The following is a 22,107-nucleotide window of genomic DNA, read 5'->3' on the forward strand; positions in this document are numbered from 1 at the left end:
TTTTAGTTAGAGTTTGACATTAACGAAGAACTTCCCGTACTATTTTTGCTACAGTAAGGTGAACATTTCCGAGCATATTGGAGAAAATATAATTGTATTTCAGAAAGATAATAAGTAATAAGGCGACATTGAACCCGGTGCTATTATGTCACTTATTCAAAGATATTTTTCTTATCAATTATGAATCACTTCATCAAATATATGCGTGGGTCAAATCTTGCAAGCTAAATTAGACCCATTTCCACTGGGAATACCGATTCAATTGACCTAAAACTTACAAGTAAATTGGGTAACAATGCGATATTATGATACCATCGAGCTAATCATGGAGACAGGAGATGGTAACTGGTCATATGAACTCAGTGATGAAACGCAATCTTTTCAAAAACTAACAAAGTTTTTTATTTGTATGATTTAGCATATTGCTTTCAGTAGGTACCTACTCGCTTATCGTATCTAATCGCTGCGTGAAATTTACGCTTATACTGCTTTGCCTTGCACTTGAATGACTTGCACGGCATAGATGACCGGCTTATGTCAGGCTTGTTAGTTATAGCTATCGTGCTTAATTATACACGGGTCAAAATTATATGTCGGACGGCAGAAGTACGAGAAAACACTATGTGTTATACACACGGCGTAGAAAAAAATTGTCTCTACAATTCCCCAATGAAAATGAAGGTTAATGGAACTTAATTTATATGTATGTATTTGTAAAGTGCTAACTTATATTTACATTATAAATAAGATATACCTACAATACCTACATGTCTTAGGGCCGGTTGCACCAAACACAAGACGGACTGATTAACGTCACCCAGCAGTGAAGCATGAAACTTTCCACACACTAAAATTTTGCGAACACTTTAACAGTGTCAGTCGGCTTGGTGCACCGATCCTTATACCTCGTTTTTTTAGCATTAGAAATAAGGTAAACAATCTTGATGTGTCTTTTAATTGAAAAACACATTTAAAAATAAGTTACGCCAAATATGTAACAATTATGAATCTAATACGATCATTTATATTCTTATGCTTTCATAAGTAATAGTTTTTGATTTTTAAAAAGCGTTTTTCAATTATAAGACATGCAAGATCGCTTACTTTCTTGCAAGTTCTTTCTAATGCTAAAAAAACGAACTATAGTCAACCACCTAAAAAAAAAACCTTTTTATAACATTGCATAACAAACTATTCTACGACAGTTACATAAGTTAATATAAATTGAATTAACAATTATGACGCTTGTAAACAAACTAATATCCGCGCCATAACATTCGCTTTGTTAGTTACCCATTGTACTTCGTTGGTCATAACTAAGCTATTATTGGCCTATTGTCGTCTCCATGTCAGGGTCAAGTATTTATAAAGAGTCCTATTTAAACCCCTAATGCGCTTTCGCAAGGGGCCTTGGGTTTCCCTATCACGTAAAAGAAAGGGAATAAATTTATGCAATATTAATAATAAACACGAAAGAAAAATATGTAAAAATAATGTAGTTCATGGATGGCAGAAAGACGTTGCACCATGTAAAATCAACGAACTGATCATTGATGAATGATCATCCTCAAATATATATAATATGCCACCGGCACGGCACTTCGGCAGCTGTCAGCCCATAGAGAAACCATACAAGAAAATTTTATCGAAATACTTTATGGTGCAACTGGCCCATTTTCTATTCATATGTGATTCAAGATTTGGTTTCATAAAGGTGTGACCACACCGCTGCCTAAAAAACAGTGACGGTACGGAAACGCAGTGACGGCGTGATGTAAGCAGCGGTGTGGAGAACATGCGATAAAAACGGTACGCTTACGGTACGCCACCTTCATTGTTGTTTTTAAACCGTTCTACCAAAGGCCCTTGCATTCCATATCACCAAATATAATGAAAAAAGTAAAGTAAGAACTAAGTACAAGAGCGTACAAAACGGGTCACTTTTTTATAATAATTCTTTAAAAAATCTATAAGGGTTCCGTTTTTTGCCATTTGGCTACGGAACCCTAAAAATGACCCTTTTCCTTACTCTAACTAGACTAGTGTTGATTCGAAGATTTCGAAGCTATTACCGGCATACCGTCTCCGGCCAAGTTCAAGAGGGTATTTATATAGAGCTATATTTATACCCCAAACGCGCGCTTTCGCAAGGGCTAGTCGCTTGTCTCACTGCGGTTTGTGGTGGTAGAGTTGCGAAAATGTAATTCAAAATAGTACTAGCCTCCTCCCGTAGTTTCGTTTGCGTACTCTTTATACGCGTAATGCGTAAATGTTGTTAAAATTCACTTAACATGTACAAAGAAATATAATTTCATCATGTAAATTCAGATCAAAATCAGGCCGTGCGGACTCGAACGCCAATTTGGCCACTTTCACGAATTTTAAATTTATGGTAATATTTGAGCGCCAAAAATTTAAAAGAAATGCCCCCAAATGTGAATACTAGCGTCACAAATTGGTATTCTTGCATACGCGCCCCATTTTATCGGTAGTATCGGTCATAATCGGCAGGCAAATTCGGCAACCCAAACTGGATTTTGAGTCCGCACGGCCTGATTTGATCGGACAATTTAATCAGATTGACGAAAAATTGTCCCCGCTGTACAAGGCTTAGTGTTAGCCTGAAATCGAAGGATTTTCGTATCATAGTCAGTTCCGCTTAGTATCAAGAGTTCCCGACAATGATTGATAACAACCACGTACGTAGGCGATAATACTCGGTTACTCACGCAAGTCACTCATTAGCTCATTACATTGTAGTTAATCTGCTTGATCGAACCATTGGTAATTAATCGAATCGACTATCGATTGTTGATTCAATTTTAAATGTAAACGCGTTCTGTGCTTTGTCCTTTTATTTTCATAATCCTATTTTTCATACAAATTAATTATTATCTTCAATGTACGCTATCATCATTATAATTTGACGTTGCTTGTCACGCTTTAAAGATATTAAAACAAAATTCGCAATAAAATAAGTTTTAAAATGTACTAAATATCAAAACACAAGTTATTTTTAAAAGTCGCTGATCAAATGTTGGTCCTGTGGGGTAAAGCCTACAGTTTAATTTATTGCTCCTGTTACATGGCCCACCCGGTATACGCGGTGGCTAAAAAATAACTGCATTCTCGTTGCCAGGGAGGTTTTGGGATTATACTTAGCAACTTTTATTATGGGACCAAAAAAGTTACCCTCCCATAGAAAATGGACCAGCCAAAATGTATGAAACAGCCAAATTTTTTTACGCGATTTCGGGGTTGGTCCCATAGTAAAAGTTGCTCAGTAATTATGAGTATAATCCCAAAACTTCCCTGGCAACGGGAATGCAGTTATTTTTTAGCCACCCTGTATAATGTATAAGACGTATTTGTCACGGAAATAGCGCATGTTTTACATTTCTTTCTTATCGTGTAGCTGTAGATAATGTCGGATACTCATTCAATACACAGATGGACAATTCTCGGGTGATAAGAATGATAAACTCACGGCCAGTCCAATATTGACAGCGACCTAAGTCCATTGCATGGTACCTACAGGTGATTACGCATCCAATTACTTTGATTGTCAAGTCCTAGAATTGCATAAATATTTCATCATCTTCGTGATATAAAAAATTGGAATGATTGCCCGTTGGAAATATAACAGATTTGTTTTAAATCTTCGAGGAATACTTATGTGCATTTAGCTTTTCGGCAAGTATGAAATAGTCTCGAATTATAAGAGAAGAGATATACACATGTCAATTTATCCTATCTCCTATTCTGATACAATTGTAGAGCTAAGGAGAAACACTTGACCCATTTATATAATAATTACAATGTGCAGGTTTCATATAATTCTATATGAACTTATTACTCAGCGTCAACTCGACAGCAACTACACAGCATCCATATTGCAAGCAAATATAAACCTTATGTAGAACCTCATTTGTGTCACTTTGTTTAACTCGTCAAATTCAGATGATGCGTGGAAATATAAATGGATAATCCGCATACAGACTATGCATACTAAGCGCATGATCCGTTGTATGGGCTATGGGCTTATACTTTGGGGTCGACACAGTGCGATATCCGTAACCGATATCAGTTCCGTTCAGCCGCTTCCTTTTTGTATTTGAAGTTATTATCCATAAACAATTGAACATGTTTAGGCTTCCATTGTGTTTATACAAGGATCAAAATAATCAAAAAAGTCTATCAGGTACGGACCTAAAATCAAGATTCAAGACGCATTATTTCTTGAACTCAATAAATCCCTAACGCTCGGTGTACAGTATAAAGTTCTACCATTGAAGTTGTTCGCCTCGGAAATCCTTTGCTTAACGATAAGTTGAATCATAATCATAATCATAATGATCATTAATCGTGATGATACGGATTTTTGTTATTTTCTCGTTGAATTTGCCGAATCAAGAATCAACAAAAATAACACTTAATTGTGAAGGCAAATATTTAGTCCAAATAGTGTCTTGTATTCATGCTTTGTCAATGCCATAAATTAATTATAAAGATGTGCGCGATAGGAACGCGATAGCCCAAACGTCGCTTTCTGACACCATCGATGAGAAAAAATCGTTTGCTTGTCATTATCACATCGCTAACTGCATACATCATTCACTCATCATATTCTTTTAGCAAAACAGATACAAATAGGTACAAGACTGATATAAACGGCCTCAATTGGAGACGACCTTCAGCGAATGTCTTCAGGGGGCTAAATGGTCCGACCTAGGGCATGCAGTACCGGTCCCGGTACCAAGAATTTCATTTCCCGGTTCTGGGCATGGCCGGAACCGGGATTCCCGGTTCTTCCCGGTTCTCAAGGCATCTTTAGATTACTTTTAAGAAATTGTTTGAGTTAGCGTACAATCTTTATAAATGACTTATTTGCATATAAATAATTGCTTAAAAAATAGTAAATGACTTATTTTATTAAAAACAAACACTTAATTGGCGTTCCAACCTATTTTACAAATTTAACCGGCACACTTTGCCTCCGCCTGGGCCGAGCCACACGGGCCACACGGCCGTAGCGTAGTCGATGCACTCAGCACTATATGAGGGCACGGCCTGCCTGCACGAATGCCTACTTTACTAGGTTAGTTTGTCGGGTTGTTCGGGTCCCCCGTTTCATAGCATCATTATTAAATGTTATATAATGTCCCGAGCTAAAATACTAAAACATTACTACTATTGAAATGGGAATATATAGTCATATGATGAGAACCGGGAAGTACCGGTACCGGGTCTCCAGTACCGGTTCTTTTGACACTATAAAATTCCCGGGAAATCCCGGGAATATGAGAACCGGGAATTCCCGGGAGCATGCCCTAGTCCGACCCCTTTATTGCGACGCCGAACTGCAAATCATTCCTACTCTCAAAGGTCGTCGCGAACGCTTGGGGTTATTTGTGAAGATATAACTGATTGATGCCTACGTTGCTCACAAAATGTCACATATTTCCTGTTTTTCTTGGTCGCAGCTTTTAGTAAAATGTATGGTAAAGTAAAAGTAAAGTATCCTTAAGGAATCCTAACATACTCGTTTGTATTAGATAACGTAGACGCTAAACGAATGAAAATAAATAAATATGTAAAAGCGATTTTGAAACATGTGTAAAAATTTAACTTGGTAGTTAACTTATTTTTAAAAGAAATTAACAGATTATGGCAGTTACCATTAATCTTCGTATCAAATTACACTAGAAATTAGCTCTCGACGACTGCAACCATACTTATGAATAAATAGTCGGGCGGGGAAACGGGCTAAGTGCTCTGACCAAGCAAAAATGTTGGAATATTAGCCATTTGTATGTTTACAACAATGCTTGCTTGCCATCGCCGCCCCTGTCATTAAAAATTTGTAAAATCTGCGCATTTCAACCAAAGCATTTAAGAAGAGCAGGGTCTGTTGTTTGTTTATTCCGTCATTTATAAACCAAGACTACCAAGAGTCTGATATATCTTGCCTTTCAAGACGGTGGTCACGGTGAGGACTTCAGAGGACCTACCGGGAACCACTTTCGACGTGTTGCCTCTCTGTCGCACTTGTAAATTCGTACGTAAGTGTGACAGGGAGGCAACACGTCGAACGTGGTTCGCAGCAGGCCCACTGTAGTAATAAGGCATTTTCTGACAGAAACGCGTCAAGATTGGTCAATATTAGTATCAGTATAAACAAATTAAAAATCAAATAAGGTAGAATACAATACAAATCCTCTTTATTGCACAACCTCAATAAAACATTTACAGAGAGACGCACAAGAATAGGTAACAAAAGGCGATCTTAGCGCTAAAGTGCGATCTCTTCCGGACAATCCTTAGGTAGTGGAGAAATGATAATATTAATTAAACTATTTAGAAGGCGCAAAAGACTAAATTGGAAACTATATTGCCACAAATAAGGGTACCTTATGTATAAACAACTATAAATTATAATTATTATTGTTAAAGGTAACAATAATGTTTAGTGGTTAGGTGTGTCAATGTTAATTAAACATTCAATCATACAATAACATGAAGGCTAACCTAATCGAATTCAGAGAATAAGTAATAGTACTACCGTACAGAAAGGACACTTCCTACAAAATCGAATCATGATATCCCTTTCAAACTTATGGCACTATCCCTTTCGACTATTTAGGGTTGTCAAAATACAAGTAATTATCCTATCTCTGGTCGTGCACGCAAAGGGACGTCAATTTGTGTCAACCCTAATAATTGTTCGGAGCAATGCTGAGCCGAACGGAGTTTGCCCGAAGCCAGGAGTGTCTCCCCACTATCAAATTTACGAAGTCTATAAAACACGACCGGTTATAAAATGACATAATATATGACAGATATGAATGTCACTGCGTTATCCTATGTCTGCAATTCATTTTCTTTTTCTGCAAGACTAGCATGATTTGCGTATTTCTGTTTTTCGTTTTGTACACCTAGACGAGTAGATAAACACGAAATATCACGCCGTGTGCAAACAAAAACCGTCTGTGAAATTTTAAATTTAGAATTATTATCTTCATACTTTTTTTACCGGTGTGTGTGCCATTCATTCATCATCCATTCATCTCGCGCGTGAATATAAAAGTTGAACGATTACATGAACTGATATAGATTATGATTAATAGATATAATTCACAATATTCACATAGAAATAATAAAGACACATATATAACACACACACACACACACACACACACATATAAAGACACATATATATTCACATAGATATAATTCATATAATAAAGGGGTTATCGATCGGTATGCGAAGAAACATATCTTATTCGTACCTATCGAGTGATAAAGTTCTTTTCATCCCCCACTTAAAGATTAAATAGGTAGGTGAGAAAAAATCCTTTACAAGAGACCTTGTTTTTCACGGATTTAACCAATTTCATACATTTTGGCCAAATAGATATCTATAGGTATGTTTAATTTACAAGTCAACCTTTTTTTGTAATACATAATTATAACTAAATTTCCTTTTCTCCATTGTTGCAGTAAAAAGTTGGGTTTCCTCTTCGATTCATCCAACAAAGGTATAACGATAGAGGATATACCCCTGGACCAAGTGTGCCTTCTTAGCGAAGCGAGCGAGATCCGGCCGCTCGTCAGCGAGCTGGCAACGTTGCGGAGCGAGCGATATGTCACTGAACCACAAGGTAAGTCTATAGAGTACTGGGCCAAGTGTGCCCTCCGAACGAAGCGAGCGAGATCCGGCCGCTCGTCAACGAGCTGGCAACGTTGCGGAGCGAGCGATACGTCACTGAGCCACAAGGTGAGTCTACAAAGTACTGGGCCAATTGTGCTTTCTGAGCGAAGCTAGCGAGATCCGGCCGCTCGTCAGCGAGCTGGCAACGTTGCGGAGCGAGCGATACGCCACTGAGCCACAAGGTGAGTCTATAGAGTACTGGGCCAATTGTGCTTTCTGAGCGAAGCGAGCGAGATCCAGCCAATCGTCAGCGAGCGATATGTGGCAGCACACATCTGTCAACATGATTATTTAATAATTTCCAACACATCCGACAGTATAATCCAAAGGCCGCCCTCCACAATTTTTGACTAGAGGGCCACAGCTAGGGTATTGTGTCCACCGCGTTATTTCAATCCATTTTGTGTCAAAAAGTTTTTTTAACCAAAATGTAATGATTTCACCGGTATCAAAATGATTCCTAAGCGGCGAGCAACTCACACCAAATGTATTTCTATTAGTACCTACATCGAAATTATAAACAATAGTTTAAATTCTACAGAATCAGCATTCTTACCTGCAAAACAAGATCATTAACATTCTTTAGTGTTGACGCGTTGCCTCCTTGTCAGGCTTACGAACGAATTTACAAGTGCGTCAGAGAGGCAACCGTCGAATGTGGTTCGCGGTAGGCTCTCAGTTTCCCAGTATCAGCCATAAAGAAGTTCTGAAGTCGGAAAGTATCGGCTCCCACACAAACGTAAACATTGGTGGCGGAAGTGCTAAGAGCGAAACTCTGACCATCGATGAACCTTGTGAGCTTTATAATAAGGCTCAAAATGTGTTAGTTAATTATGTGAACGATGGCACACGTAACGTGTTACGGCTGAATAGAAAACTTGCCAGAAAAATAGTTTGATACACGAATAACTGAGTGTTTGGATAAATATTAGCACCTACCTCGTATTTTTATATTAAGACCAATTAATCATGTCCGTTTCGTACCTTTACTCATGCGATGTAGGTATTTAAAAAGAATGTTGATATCATACTTGCGTGCGTCTCAGTGAGATATTCAAATTCAAAGTTATTTATTTCATGTGATACACACATACATATATCACAAAAAAATAATATACAGATATATGTATAAAACAATAAGCATACAAGAATTACACATATACATTAAAAATTGACAAATAGATATAATACAGTGGTAGCCAAACTATAAATTTTAGCTACCCAGTGGTAGCTATTCCCACCCTCTTCCCACCCATTCCTCTACAAGTGTGATACAGTTATCACACTTGTAGAGGAATGGGAATGTGACGGACTACGCCACAGTGGAGCATTATGGGACAGTCTGGTTTTCCGTTATCATTCTCAAGATGCGCGAGCGGCGCTTGGTATTGATATTAAATTATTATGAGCCTATTGTGTCCGACTGCTAGGTCAAGGATTTTCCATTAGTCCTAGTTTTGTGCTACATCTGGCCAGTCTTGAAAAGGAATCTAAGTTTTCCCGCCATCGCCGGTGAGGTCTGCCAAAGAGGTGGCTGTTCTGTGCTAGACCTAGAAAATATTAAATTGCAATTTAAATACTACAGCCAAGCCATGGCTGAGATGATGATGATAAGCCAAGTTTGTACACGCTTCCCGGGCAGGAAGGATTTCTTTTCGGATCATAATTTGCTGGCTTTCGCTTCTTTAGATACGCTTATTATGTTGTTATAACAGGCATAAAACAAATCTATAACATGTCCAGAACGAATTACCCAGCATAGGTGGGTATAATGTTCCTACTTGTTTAAAACCTATTTAGTATTCTGCTTAAATTATCATAAATATAGTCAGACACGAAAATCGTTCTCAACGATGTATTAATTGAAAGTAATTAGGTTACGGATTCGTGACTCGCAAATTGTGCACATTAACAGTCTAAGTACCTCTGTATGTGCAGTGTAGTCAGAAATTCAAGGTCATTAAGAATGGAGGAATTCCAAAAATGTGTAGGTATACACTATACAGGCTTTTTTTTTCGATGTGGGAATGCCGTTACTCATCATCCCCCTGGTCCCGAGGTGGGCCCATTGTGGGGGGTATGTGGGACTCTCACCTCCCAGCTCTTTTCAATTGTGAAGAGAGGGGAGGAGCCTACCCACTAAACCCACACCGGCGCTTCCCGCAATATGCCGTTTGGGGAGGCGTCCTGGGATCGCGAACATTCTACCAGGACGCCCCCCCGAACACTATACAGGCTTTGAAATAGGTATGGTTGGTGCCCCAACTTAAGTACCCGCGTTGCCATACTTATTGCATTGAAAAGTGGATATTTATGTTAGGAATCCGACTCAACTGACTGTATTATTTAAAACTATAAAGAGTAAGTAATTTGATTGTGACGTCACATGTGTTTCATATAAATTCCATAGTAGCAAAATCGTTTTGACAGTTCGAAAAAAGAATCTGATTTTACTAGTAGTCAAATACCATATTGCAGTCTAGTTGTCGTCCGTTTGTATCGGTCCTTAGAAACAAATTATTGAATGATTTTCTAACAAATTCTTGGTACTAGCCTTATAGACTGCGCAGTACACTTAGTAGCCTTACCACGAGTGTGACACTGACCAAGCCTCGTAGCCAAGATGCCAATCGCTTACGCTCCGTAGCGATCGAAACGCAACTGTCACTGTCACACTAATACGGAAGAGTGATATAGAGACATAATGCTTTTCGTTGTCGAAGCGATAGCGATTGTAACCTTGGCTAGGCCGGCTGACAGTCCTGACACTGGCATAATCGCTAGCGTGTGTGTAACTTACTTTCTATGCATCTTGCTCGTACTAGCACATTAGTGCGAGCGAGATGTATAGAAAGTAAGTTACGCAGACGTTAACGCATATGTCAGTGTCAAACTCGTGGTAAAACTATTGGTGTAACTTACCTAACTACAGTTGACTTGACGTGCTCGTGACTGAGCATATTTCAACCTTATGCCTTGTTAATAAGGCTTACGTATTGTTAGTTAACACTGTTAACCGTGCGAGTTACCGTTATTTAATTACCGTTGCGAATACTCGCTTAAGTAATTGTAATTTGTCGTAATAAGTTAAGTGACATTTTTAACAATTATGAATGCAATTAGCTGTAATTAAGTTTAATTTGAATATGTTAAAATATGTTTCGCCATCTAATAATAGTAATAATACGTTAAATCAGCGGTCGGCAACCTTTTAGCAGCCAAGGGCCACATAGTAGTTAACGGAGGTGACGCGGGCCGTACTTTGTTAATATTTATGACTTTATGAGACATTGTCGTTTGTCACTATTACATACAAAATAGCCAAGGCGGCTCTCGGGCCGCAAGTGACAGGTTCACGAGCCGCATGCGGCCCGCGGGCCGCAGGTTGCCGACCGCTGCGTTAAATTATTAGAAGTACCGCTCCAAGACTTTAAAATGATTAAAACAACCCATATAGGCAAATTTCTGACCGCTTCGCCAGGGCAAATCAGGTACTTCCATGGATATTTTCAAGTTATTAAGAGTCAAACACCGTTAAGGCGATTCTAAACGGACCACGACAAAACGCATCTTAAGCGGGAATAGTTATTTGTTTTACAAGGGGGCAAAGTTGTTGTTTCGCTCGTGCTAATATTGATACCCGAGCAAGCGAAAGATTCCAAAATTGAACCACGAGCGTAGCGAGTGGTTCGAATAATGGAATCTTGAGTGTTGCGAGGGTTTCAAAGCACGAGGGTTAAACAAAATTTGCCCCCGAGTGAAACACAAAATTTATTCACCACACCAACCCGAACCAAATATTAAATGTAAAATATCAAACAAAATCAAACCAAATCAAATCCAAATGAATGTTATTAAATATTTATCATCCAAAATCATCATTTAAAAGTCAATTCTACCAGCAAACATAAGAAAACAACTCAAAATTTGCATTTGATTACTTTGCCTCACATGTGGATAAAATGCAACTTTGCTATTCGTTTTTGAAATGCAAAGTAATTCTTTCCGAGCTGGTGTGGTGAAAAATATATTAACCGTATATAAAAATACGAAAACAAGTTGCAGGAACCATTGTGAAACCGTATTAAACGATCGCATTGAAGCGGATTCATAACTATAAATCTGGTTTTCAAATGATCAATAAACGAGGTGACCCTTCGCTTCGATATAATGCTCACTGAAATCTGAGGGTGACCCATACCACACCATTATAATTTAAACAGCATACCTACATGCCAAAACGGCGAGCAATGTCATTGCTGTAAGGTCAGAGAGTCATGCCTTGACAGAGTACATAGTTGAATGACCTCTATCGTCATTTAAATACGGCCAGGTTTTTGCAATTTATTTGTCAATGAAACCTTGTTGCTAACCGGCGTGCCTTCCGCGTACGGATTTCCGGAAAAAGCACAGAAGAAATAATAGTACTACCGTACTGAAAGGACACTTCCTACAAGCCCGAAGTTTGCCCGAGTTGCACTATACCTTTCGGCTATTTAGGGTTGTCAAAATTCAAGTGATTATCTTATCTGTGGTCGTGCACGCACAAGGAAGTCAAGTGGTGCCAACCCTAATAATTGCTCGGAGCAATGCTGAGCCGAACGGAGCCGAGTTCGACCGAAGTCAGGAGTGTCTCCCCACTGGAAAAAGTCACGATTCAATATTTTATAAATCGTAGTGTCGTGGGCTTTGGATGCATTCCAGCGGGATTGGCAAGATCTTGCTCAGCACAGGAAGGGCTGGAAAGGGAGAGGGGAGGTCTTTGCCCAGCAGTGGGACACACACATAGGCCAATGAAAAAAAAGTATCGTGGGTTTTATAATGATGAGATCACTGGCGACTGGACATTTTTTTGCAAAACATTAAATCACCTTTGCGTTCGACAAAATGGACTGATGATGTCGTGTTGAATATGAAATCAGTTTTTAGGGTTCCATACCCAAAGAGTAATGACGGGACTAGGGCATGCTCCCGGGAATTCCCGGTTCTCATATTCCCGGGATTTCCCGGGAATTTTATAGTGTCAAAAGAACCGGTACTGGAGACCCGGTACCGGTACTTCCCGGTTCTCATCATATGACTATATATTCCCATATCAATAGTAGTAATGTTTTAGTATTTTAGCTCGGGACATTATATAACATTTAATAATGATGCTATGAAACGGGGGACCCGAACAACCCGACAAACTAACCTAGTAAAGTAGGCATTCGTGCAGGCAGGCCGTGCCCTCATATAGTGCTGAGTGCATCGACTACGCTACGGCCGTGTGGCCCGTGTGGCTCGGCCCAGGCGGAGGCAAAGTGTGCCGGTTAAATTTGTAAAATAGGTTGGAACGCCAATTAAGTGTTTGTTTTTAATAAAATAAGTCATTTACTATTTTTTAAGCAATTATTTATATGCAAATAAGTCATTTATAAAGATTGTACGCTAACTCAAACAATTTCTTAAAAGTAATCTAAAGATGCCTTGAGAACCGGGAAGAACCGGGAATCCCGGTTCCGGCCATGCCCAGAACCGGGAAATGAAATTCTTGGTACCGGGACCGGTACTGCATGCCCTAGACGGGACCCTGTTACTAAGACTTCGCTGTCCGTCTGTCTGTCTGTACTTACCTCATGAACCGCATAAATAAGCAGTTAAAATTTTCACAGATGATGTATATTTCTGTTGCCGCTATAACAACAATTACTAAAAACAGAATATAATAAATATTTAAGTGGGGCTACCATAGAACAAACGTGATTTTTTTTTGCTGTTTTTGCGTAATGGTACGGAACGCTTCGTGCGCGAGTCCGACTCGCACTTGGCCGGTTTTGTTTTTATTTTGGTACCGTATAAATTATTCTCTATCCATTAAAATTCACTCTCATTGCTAACTGCCCTTTCCACCTGAAATATTATTTAATTTAAGTTAACGATTACACCTTGACCTCGTCAGTACTGCTCACTTATTAATGTCCTCTGTGCCGCGTAATTTGTTTCCATTTTAATTAAATTTCTACCCTGAAACCGAAATGGCATAAGGTAGTTTTATTTTGCATGCAATTATACGTAATCATTCTCTATTTTTAGTTCTTTGAACCACTGCATCGTGTTATGATGGCTTTCTATTATAATTTTTCGGATTTTTAGTTATTATAAGAGTTAGGAGCATTTAAAAAATTGTATAATATTTGAATCTTTATTTTTTATTTTTTATTATGAATGGGCTTACTCATGGCCACAGACTAGCCGAGGCGTAGACGTGGCCTACGATGGAGCGAGCTCGCCCAGAAGGTGCCAGAAGGTCAGTTTAGGTGTGTGGAATCTGACACGATCTTATAACACGAAAGTTTAATATCGACGATCCTATATGTAGAGCCATAAGAGCGTGTCACATATTTTTGCGGCCTTCGAAGTTGAATAACATATTATACACATAACACATAAGTGACTGTACCCTTTACTCTTACGCCTTTTTTGGTGAATGAGGTATCAATCGATTTTTATGACGTAAGCTATTTTTGGCGACTTTGAAAGACGACGAGACGAGAAAAATTCTACTTTGTATTCTTTGTTAAGTGAATATCTCACTTAAGAGTCACACGAATCTAGCCGCCACCATACAATCGAAATACAATAAATCGACATTTCTGACATTTAATTTCGGGGATCTCGGAAACGGCTCTAACGATTTCGATGAAATTTGCTATATGGGGGTTTTCGAGGCGACAAATTGATCTAGGTAGGTCTTATATCTGGGAAAACGCGCATTTTGGAGTTTTTATATGTTTTTGGTCTCCCAGATATTAACAGGAAAATTGACATGACCATGTAACATAAATATATTTTTATATCCATGTCTGGTACTAGTTTTTATGTTGCTAGATATTATAATAAATACAAATACAAAGAAAGTCTGTACCTAAGTGTGACTCTTAACTCGAGTTAAGACGTTTAACCCGTCAAACATTTTGATGAAACTTCAGTTTCAGTCAATTACGACCACATGTTGAAACAGAAAGAAAGGTAAACATATTATTGTGTGATAAACTCGGGAAACCATATAGCTAGTTTGTTACTGCACGACACCTTGCACTTTGAGACTATGCGCTGAAACTTGGCACAGTTGATTGTTAGCTGGTCTAGAGCAGATACAGACCGGGAGCCGTCGAGAGCCACGTCTCATTTAGTGGGGGGGAGGGGGGAAGTTCGACGCCGCCGCGCTTGAGAGCTTAGAGAAATGTTGCTCCAAGTGAAGCGCGGCGGCGTCGAACTTCCCCCCTCCCCCCCACTAAATGAGACGTGGCTCTCGACGGCTCCCGGTCTGTATCTGCTCTAGACCAGCTAACAATCAACTGTGCCAAGTTTCAGCGCATAGTCTCAAAGTGCAAGCTCCCCATACCACGGTGTACAGTAACAAACAAGCTAATAGTAGGTATTCAGTATTATCCAACATTTAATCAGTCAGGTTAAACAATAGCATTTCTCGCGTGACGAGAATTCGGTATCAAATCAACCTGACCTGCTATTTTACTGTTTTAATTAAACAGAATGTCACAGAAGGTGACCGTTGCTTGTGAAATGACGAGGCAGTGGGTGGGTTAGATCGATAGCGGCCTTGGGCCCATGAAATATGTAGGTACCTAGCGAGACGCCCACGTGACCACTGTTTACCAACAAATTAACCGTGTTGACGCGCGGTAGCCCGCATTAGATCGACCAACGCGACCAAGAATAGGTAAAGGACTAAAGGTGGGGTGCAAGAATATGTAATTTTCTAAGTGGTTTATTTTTAGATATCACGTACCTATATATCGGTTTAATATAAATACTAAAAAACAATTTACCTATACCTATTGAGCCCTTTATGTACATTTCTCGCGGTTTCCCGTTACGTTAAGTACAATTGTATGAATTTCTCTCTATAGAAAAATAATTGCTATCAATCAATCAAAGCATTTATATGCTATGTGCGAATTAAGTTGGTGGTGAGGAAATACCGATGCCAACCAATATGCCAATGATTTCCCAAATTTTCCCAAACTAGCCAATCATTTGTCTAAAGGTGGCCACTGACGAGCCTTCCAACAGTCCAAATAGCGTGGCTGCAATCCAAAATCGGTCCGTGAATGTCAAAAACGTACAATGTTTAATATTAGGATGCCGTCCATTTGGATGAATCCATCCTATTTGGAAGGCTCGTCAGTGCCTTGCTTTAAAATATTTGCAAACTCACTAACGGCTGTTTTATTCTCCAGCGTTCCTGCTCTCCGGGCGGCCAACAGTCATCCTCAACGTAGTGTGCCACAACCGACTGTCAACGGAGGACGTGGAGCATCTAGAGAGGGTCGTCAAGATGGCCGACCGGTGCCGGCTGCCGCTGGCGTTGGCTGGCGAGTTCTGCTGCTGGAGCAACGTGCAGAGTGAGTACTACTGTCTCTCCGGCCTACAGTCACGTGGCCACGACCACTGAAGACGTGGATCTAGAGAGGGTCGTCAAGATGGCCGACCGGTGCCGGCTGCCGCTGGCGTTGGCTGGCGAGTTCTGCTGCTGGAGCAACGTGCAGAGTGAGTACTACTGTCTCTCCAGCTACAGTCACGTGGCCACGACCACTGATGACGTGGATCTAGAGAGAGTCGTCAAGATGGCCGACCGGTGCCGGCTGCCGCTGGCGTTGGCTGGCGAGTTCTGCTGCTGGAGCAACGTGCAGAGTGAGTACTACTGTCTCTCCGGCCTACAGTCGCGTGGCCACGACCACTGAAGACGTGGAGCATCTAGAGAGGGTCGCCAAGATGGCCGACCGGTGCCGGCTGCCGCTGGCGTTGGCTGGCGAGTTCTGCTGCTGGAGCAACGTGCAGAGTGAGTACTACTGTCTCTCCGGCCTACAGTCGCGTGGCCACGACCACTGAAGACGTGGAGCATCTAGAGAGGGTCGCCAAGATGGCCGACCGGTGCCGGCTGCCGCTGGCGTTGGCTGGCGAGTTCTGCTGCTGGAGCAACGTGCAGAGTGAGTACTACTGTCTCTCCAGCCTACAGTCACGTGGCCACGACCACTGAAGACGTGGAGCATCTAGACAGGGTCGTCAAGATGGCCGACCGGTGCCGGCTGCCGCTGGCGTTGGCTGGCGAGTTCTGCTGCTGGAGCAACGTGCAGAGTGAGTACTACTGTCTCTCCGGCCTACAGTCACGTGGCCACGACCACTGAAGACGTGGATCTAGAGAGGGTCGTCAAGATGGCCGACCGGTGCCGGCTGCCGCTGGCGTTGGCTGGCGAGTTCTGCTGCTGGAGCAACGTGCAGAGTGAGTACTACTGTCTCTCCGGCCTACAGTCACGTGGCCACGACCGAATGCAGACGTAGATTTAGAAAGTCGTCAAGATGGCCGACCGGTGCCGGCTGCCGCTGGCGTTGGCTGGCGAGTTCTTGAATTGAAACAACGTGCAGAGTGAGTACTACTGTCTCTCCAGCCTACAGTCATGTGGCCACGACCACTGAAGACGTGGATCTAGAGAGGGTCGACAAAATGGCCGACCGGTGCCGGCTGTCGCTGGCGTTGGCTGGCCAGCGAGTTCAAACAACTCTTGAGTTGAAACAACGTGCAGAGTAAATAGTAAGTAGATTTCATTTAATAAGCGTTTGTTTAATAACTGTCCTTTTTAAAAAGCGTCACTAGCGTCAGTGTTGTATAAACACACTATAGAGTTAAATACATCGCTCCTGAAACTCTCAGAACCATTGTAAATTAAAACTCATTTATCAATCGACGTATTATTAAATTATGAGACCTATAGTTGCGATCTAGAGCTAAAATCAATCCTGGGGTATGCGTTGAAACCCTTGTGGTAACTGTGTATGGCCGAGAGCCAAAACTAAACAAAAATTGGGGAAATTTTGCTCCAAGAAGACATTGACAAAACATTAAGTCTCGAATAGGAAAAAACTTATTATTACAAAATAAATAAAAAAACCGGGCAAGTGCGAGTCGGACTCGCGCACGAAGGGTTCCGTACCATAATGCAAAAAAAAACAAACAAAAAAAAAGCAAAAAAAAAACGGTCACCCATCCAAGTACTGACCACTCCCGACGTTGCTTAACTTTGGTCAAAAATCACGTTTGTTGTATGGGAGCCCCATTTAAATCTTTATTTTATTCTGTTTTTAGTATTTGTTGTTATAGCGGAAACAGAAATACATCATCTGTGAAAATTTCAACTGTCTAGCTATCACGGTTCGTGAGATACAGCCTGGTGACAGACGGACGGACGGACAGCGAAGTCTTAGTAATAGGGTCCCGTTTTACCCTTTGGGTACGGAACCCTAAAAACTAACTTCATTCCGAATCCGTTTGACCTTTGCACCTATTTCATGTGACAAATAGTTACAAACTGAGTACCCATTTAAGTCATTGTGTGTAAATACAATCCACAATTGCCACAATCACGAGCCCACGTGTTCACGACAATTATGATCATTGTACCGCATCCTTTGTCCGATCGACGTAATTAATAGAGCCATTAGTGACCAAACTGCCGATATATAAACAGCTAGAGTGACCTGTGGACCTTGTTATAAGGTTTACAATATAAGTGGCTGTGTTAGTTAGTTCACTTACTTTGTTTGAAAGGGAAAAAATGCCTTTCAATGTAAATATTAGTTTTGTTTTTTTATAAATTTCTTTTTAGTATGTGTAGGAAGGGGGGGGGGGAGTAGACTTTGTAATAGACTATCTTTTAGCTATTATTATTGATTATGATACTTATTTGAGTATATTAATTGAAGGGTAGTTTACAAAAACAACATTACTGACTACACAGGTTCACACCTGAAACGATTAACAATGTTCTTAAAAAAGTGTCAACCGCTCTAAGCAGTTATGTTGTTTTTGTAAACATCCCTTCAATTGCTCTAAATACTACTACATAATAGGTCTATTGGTCTATACTACTACTAATATTTCGTCGGGTGACAAGCAAAAGTCACTAACTACTATCAAAAAATTAAAGTAACAATGCACTTTATTCAACTTGTAACACGGTTTATTGTCCAATAATTTCAATGGTGTTAGTGAGTTTTGCTTGTCACTCGACTATTTGTGAACTAGTACTGTTCTATAATATTATGTATCGTGTAACAATGATACTCGTACTTTGTCTATTTCATCCTTGTTTAGCAAGTTAATTACAATAACATGTTTTCTTTATATAACTTATTGTTGAGGAAAACATTTTCTGAAACTTGTCAATCAATAACAAGTAATGTACGTGTAATCTTGCGTAAAGTACAAAGTCTTTCATACTTTTATTAAAAGATATACGCGCAGATACAGACGTCATGTTGTGACATCATATGATACCTGGGCTATAACCGCGAAAATCGAAGTTCGCAAATTGCGGGCATTTTTCTCTGTCACTCTAATTACGCCTTCATTGGAGTAAAAGAGAAAGATCCCCGTAATTTGCGGATTTTGGTCTTGGCGGTAGCCCCTCTGTCTCTCGTTATGAACATACTCTTTTGTGTATGTATATGGGAACAATTTTCAATATTAAATAGGTATCTATTCCGGTTTTAACTTCTTTTCATAAAAATAAATATTTCTGGTTTATACGTTTTTAGTTTATTTTTAATCAAATTTTGAAATCTGAAATTTGACACTGGAGACCCCGTTTTATGGTGTATTCCCATGTTGTGACCACCGCCATACATGAGGCGGGAACAACTGGGAATGACTTATATAAAGCGCCTATTCCCACATGTGCCCGGCGGGGACAAATGGGAATACATCTGTATTATACTTTGGGAGTGCCAAGCAAACGCAACGCGGTTAGAGTTAGACCAAGAAAAGTCTGCAGCGACTTTGATAGCCCATGCAGTGCAAGTGTTATTTTAAACGTCAAAATTCTATAAAATTATGTCGTATAAATAACACTTGCACTGCGTGGGCTATCAAAATCGCTGGCTCGCTGCAGACTTTTCTTAGTCTAACTTTACTTCAGACAACCTTTGAAAATTCATCATTACAAATTTCAAATGGGTGTGGAACCAAATATCATTTATGGTTTCGCGTCGATTCAAATAGTGTTTAATTCATAATAATCTAAACTCCAAACGCTCTTTCCAGCTCTCGAATGCTGCGAGCCGCTCCTAGACGAAGGCCTATCCACCACCATAGACAACAAGTACTCCGGCCAGAGCTGCATCCTCTCAGGTACCGACAAGGCCACCTTCAACGGTCACTTTGGGGCCATCAAATCTGGCCTCAGCCACCTCGCGATCCCCCGCGGCTGGTCGTGGGGCGGCCCGGCCTCGCCCTACTGTCCCATATGGGCAGAGATTAAAATCCCCGATTGACAGGAATCGAGGCTGATCTGTTGTGTATCTTCGATTCTGTTCTTCCTGCACTGTCTCCTTCTGGTGGTGTTGCACATGTTCTGTTTTAATAGTCACGTGTTTTAGTAGTTAATTTGGAACAGATATTCATTGTAGAAGGTTTGTAATTAAATTACTAAAATCGTGCCTCCCAGTTTGAGAGATGTAGAATGTAGATGACGCTGTAAGATTTCATGCTAAGGCCTTCAGCATACGGCATTACACGCCTCTATTGTTAGAGCGTTAGAGTGCGTGTTCAGATATTGTGAACACCATGGCCGCCCCGATGTATCTGATGGCGCCTGTACGGAGGTGCACAGCATTTTTAAGCATTACAACTTTTCTACAATCAATAGCTGTTTGATTTGTTAGGCGGATTGTTTGAATCCCACTTCTATCCATTGAATTGTTAAATATGATATCTTCCTTTTTAAGTCCCCAATAGATATACAGCCGATTTATACTAGCAACATATTGATGTCATTAATCACTTTCAGTAAATCTGAACTTTTATTGTACCATGCACTATGTTATATTTAAGATGTTTTAAGATTGTGACTGGAATATAACTTTAATTAATAAGAATAATAAATTGTCAATTTGTTCAAATCGACTCATTCATTTCACATGGAGCACTTGTTAAGTTATTCACCTATATGTGGCTTTCCAGCACAGAAAGGGTCCTTAAGTTATAAGTTAAATAAGAACCTTGTTATCTGAAATTTCTACAGAGATTCTGACAAAAAGATACTTATTGCATATGAAGCATACGGTCCCTTCTCTGATGAAAAGACACATGTTTACTATTATTTTGGGATCAAACATATTTTTTGCACCGAAGTTAAAGATGTTTTATATTTTAACAAATTTCACTGTAAAATGTAGATGAAATATTATTTATCCAAAATGGTGATTTACTACGTGATTGTATAATTTAATTTTCGTATTTTTAAGTTTTCCTTTGGTGTTAGGTATTATTTTAATGTTTTACTGAGTTTTTTTTTCTGTACTTAGGAATTATAAAGAGGAATGTACTAGTGAAATGAATTTGCGTCCTTTAGCGTTGATACTACCGATGTATATAATCATAAATTTAATTATGTACATTACTAAAAATAAGCAGATGCTTGTATATACGCGAAGTATTTTTTAAAACTATTGCAAACTAGTAGGTATTTGTGTATTTAAGCCAATGCTACTCTTAGTGAACCTATACAGATGTAGTTCATAATAATTTACGCACACGTCACGCAAGCTGTGTGCCGTCTCTCATAAGGAACTGTATATTACAACGCGCACGTGCACATCTACGCATGCGGTGTGCACGGGCCATTATTGTGGACTTTTCTGAACGTAGGTATTTCGAAGTCATTTCACTTTAAACGTCAAACTTCTATGAAATTATGACGTATACATAGTTAACACTTGCACTGCGTGGGCTATCAAATCTGCTGCAGACTTTGTTTGGTGCGACTATACTTACTTTTTGTACCGAGACTGACTGAAATAGCAAGACACGTTCGTACGTTTCCGTGAAATACGATGGAAAATAATTATGCACTACATCTGTACACTTGTCTATTTTGTTTATTTATTTATTACATGTACACGTTTTGCAAGTGAAAATGTCGTTTTCTGATACTCATATTTATTTCCAGTATTTACAGTTATTTATTTAAGAAGGATAATAAATAGTAACTATCGCTAACTCGTAGCACTTTTTAACATTGCAAGTTGTATCTTATTGTCATTGGTATCATTCTCAATATCTAATGGCTCCTCTACACGATCGGCCAACGCCGGCCACTCCAAGGGACGCAGCCATGCGGTAAAATGAGATAGCAATATCACTTGCTCCCTCTAACGCATAAATAAATGCGTCCCTTGGAGTGGCCGGCGTTGGCCCATCGTGTAGAGGAGCCATCATTTTTATTTATTGAGGTTTTAAATACATAGCTAATATTCCATCTATTCCATTGCAGTTGTAATATTTTCTGTGAATTTCATACTGAAGAAAACTATCGTGTGAGTTATAGTGATACATT

The 22,107-nt window shown here is 39.8% G+C and overlaps 1 protein-coding gene across 2 annotated transcripts in view; it reads left to right on the plus strand.

Moving 5' to 3' along the window:
- The window catches only part of LOC134663516 (endonuclease/exonuclease/phosphatase family domain-containing protein 1-like), a 42,036-nt gene extending 20,191 nt beyond the window's left edge, over positions 1 to 21,845 (plus strand). The window contains exons 4-6 of one of the 2 annotated variants that reach the window (XM_063519908.1): positions 7,501 to 7,661; positions 15,955 to 16,119; positions 19,815 to 21,845. In XM_063519908.1, coding sequence (XP_063375978.1) covers positions 7,501 to 7,661; positions 15,955 to 16,119; positions 19,815 to 20,044 — 556 coding nt within the window. In that variant the 3' untranslated portion in view covers positions 20,045 to 21,845. Of the gene's footprint in view, positions 1 to 7,500; positions 7,778 to 15,954; positions 16,137 to 19,814 lie in introns of those variants that run through there. The other variant, XM_063519907.1, reaches the window with a different exon arrangement.
- Positions 21,846 to 22,107: the final 262 nt, after the last annotated feature.

The sequence above is a fragment of the Cydia fagiglandana genome, chromosome 4 (genome assembly GCF_963556715.1).
Source record: "Cydia fagiglandana chromosome 4, ilCydFagi1.1, whole genome shotgun sequence".
In the NCBI taxonomy this organism is placed as follows: Eukaryota; Metazoa; Arthropoda; class Insecta; order Lepidoptera; family Tortricidae; genus Cydia; species Cydia fagiglandana.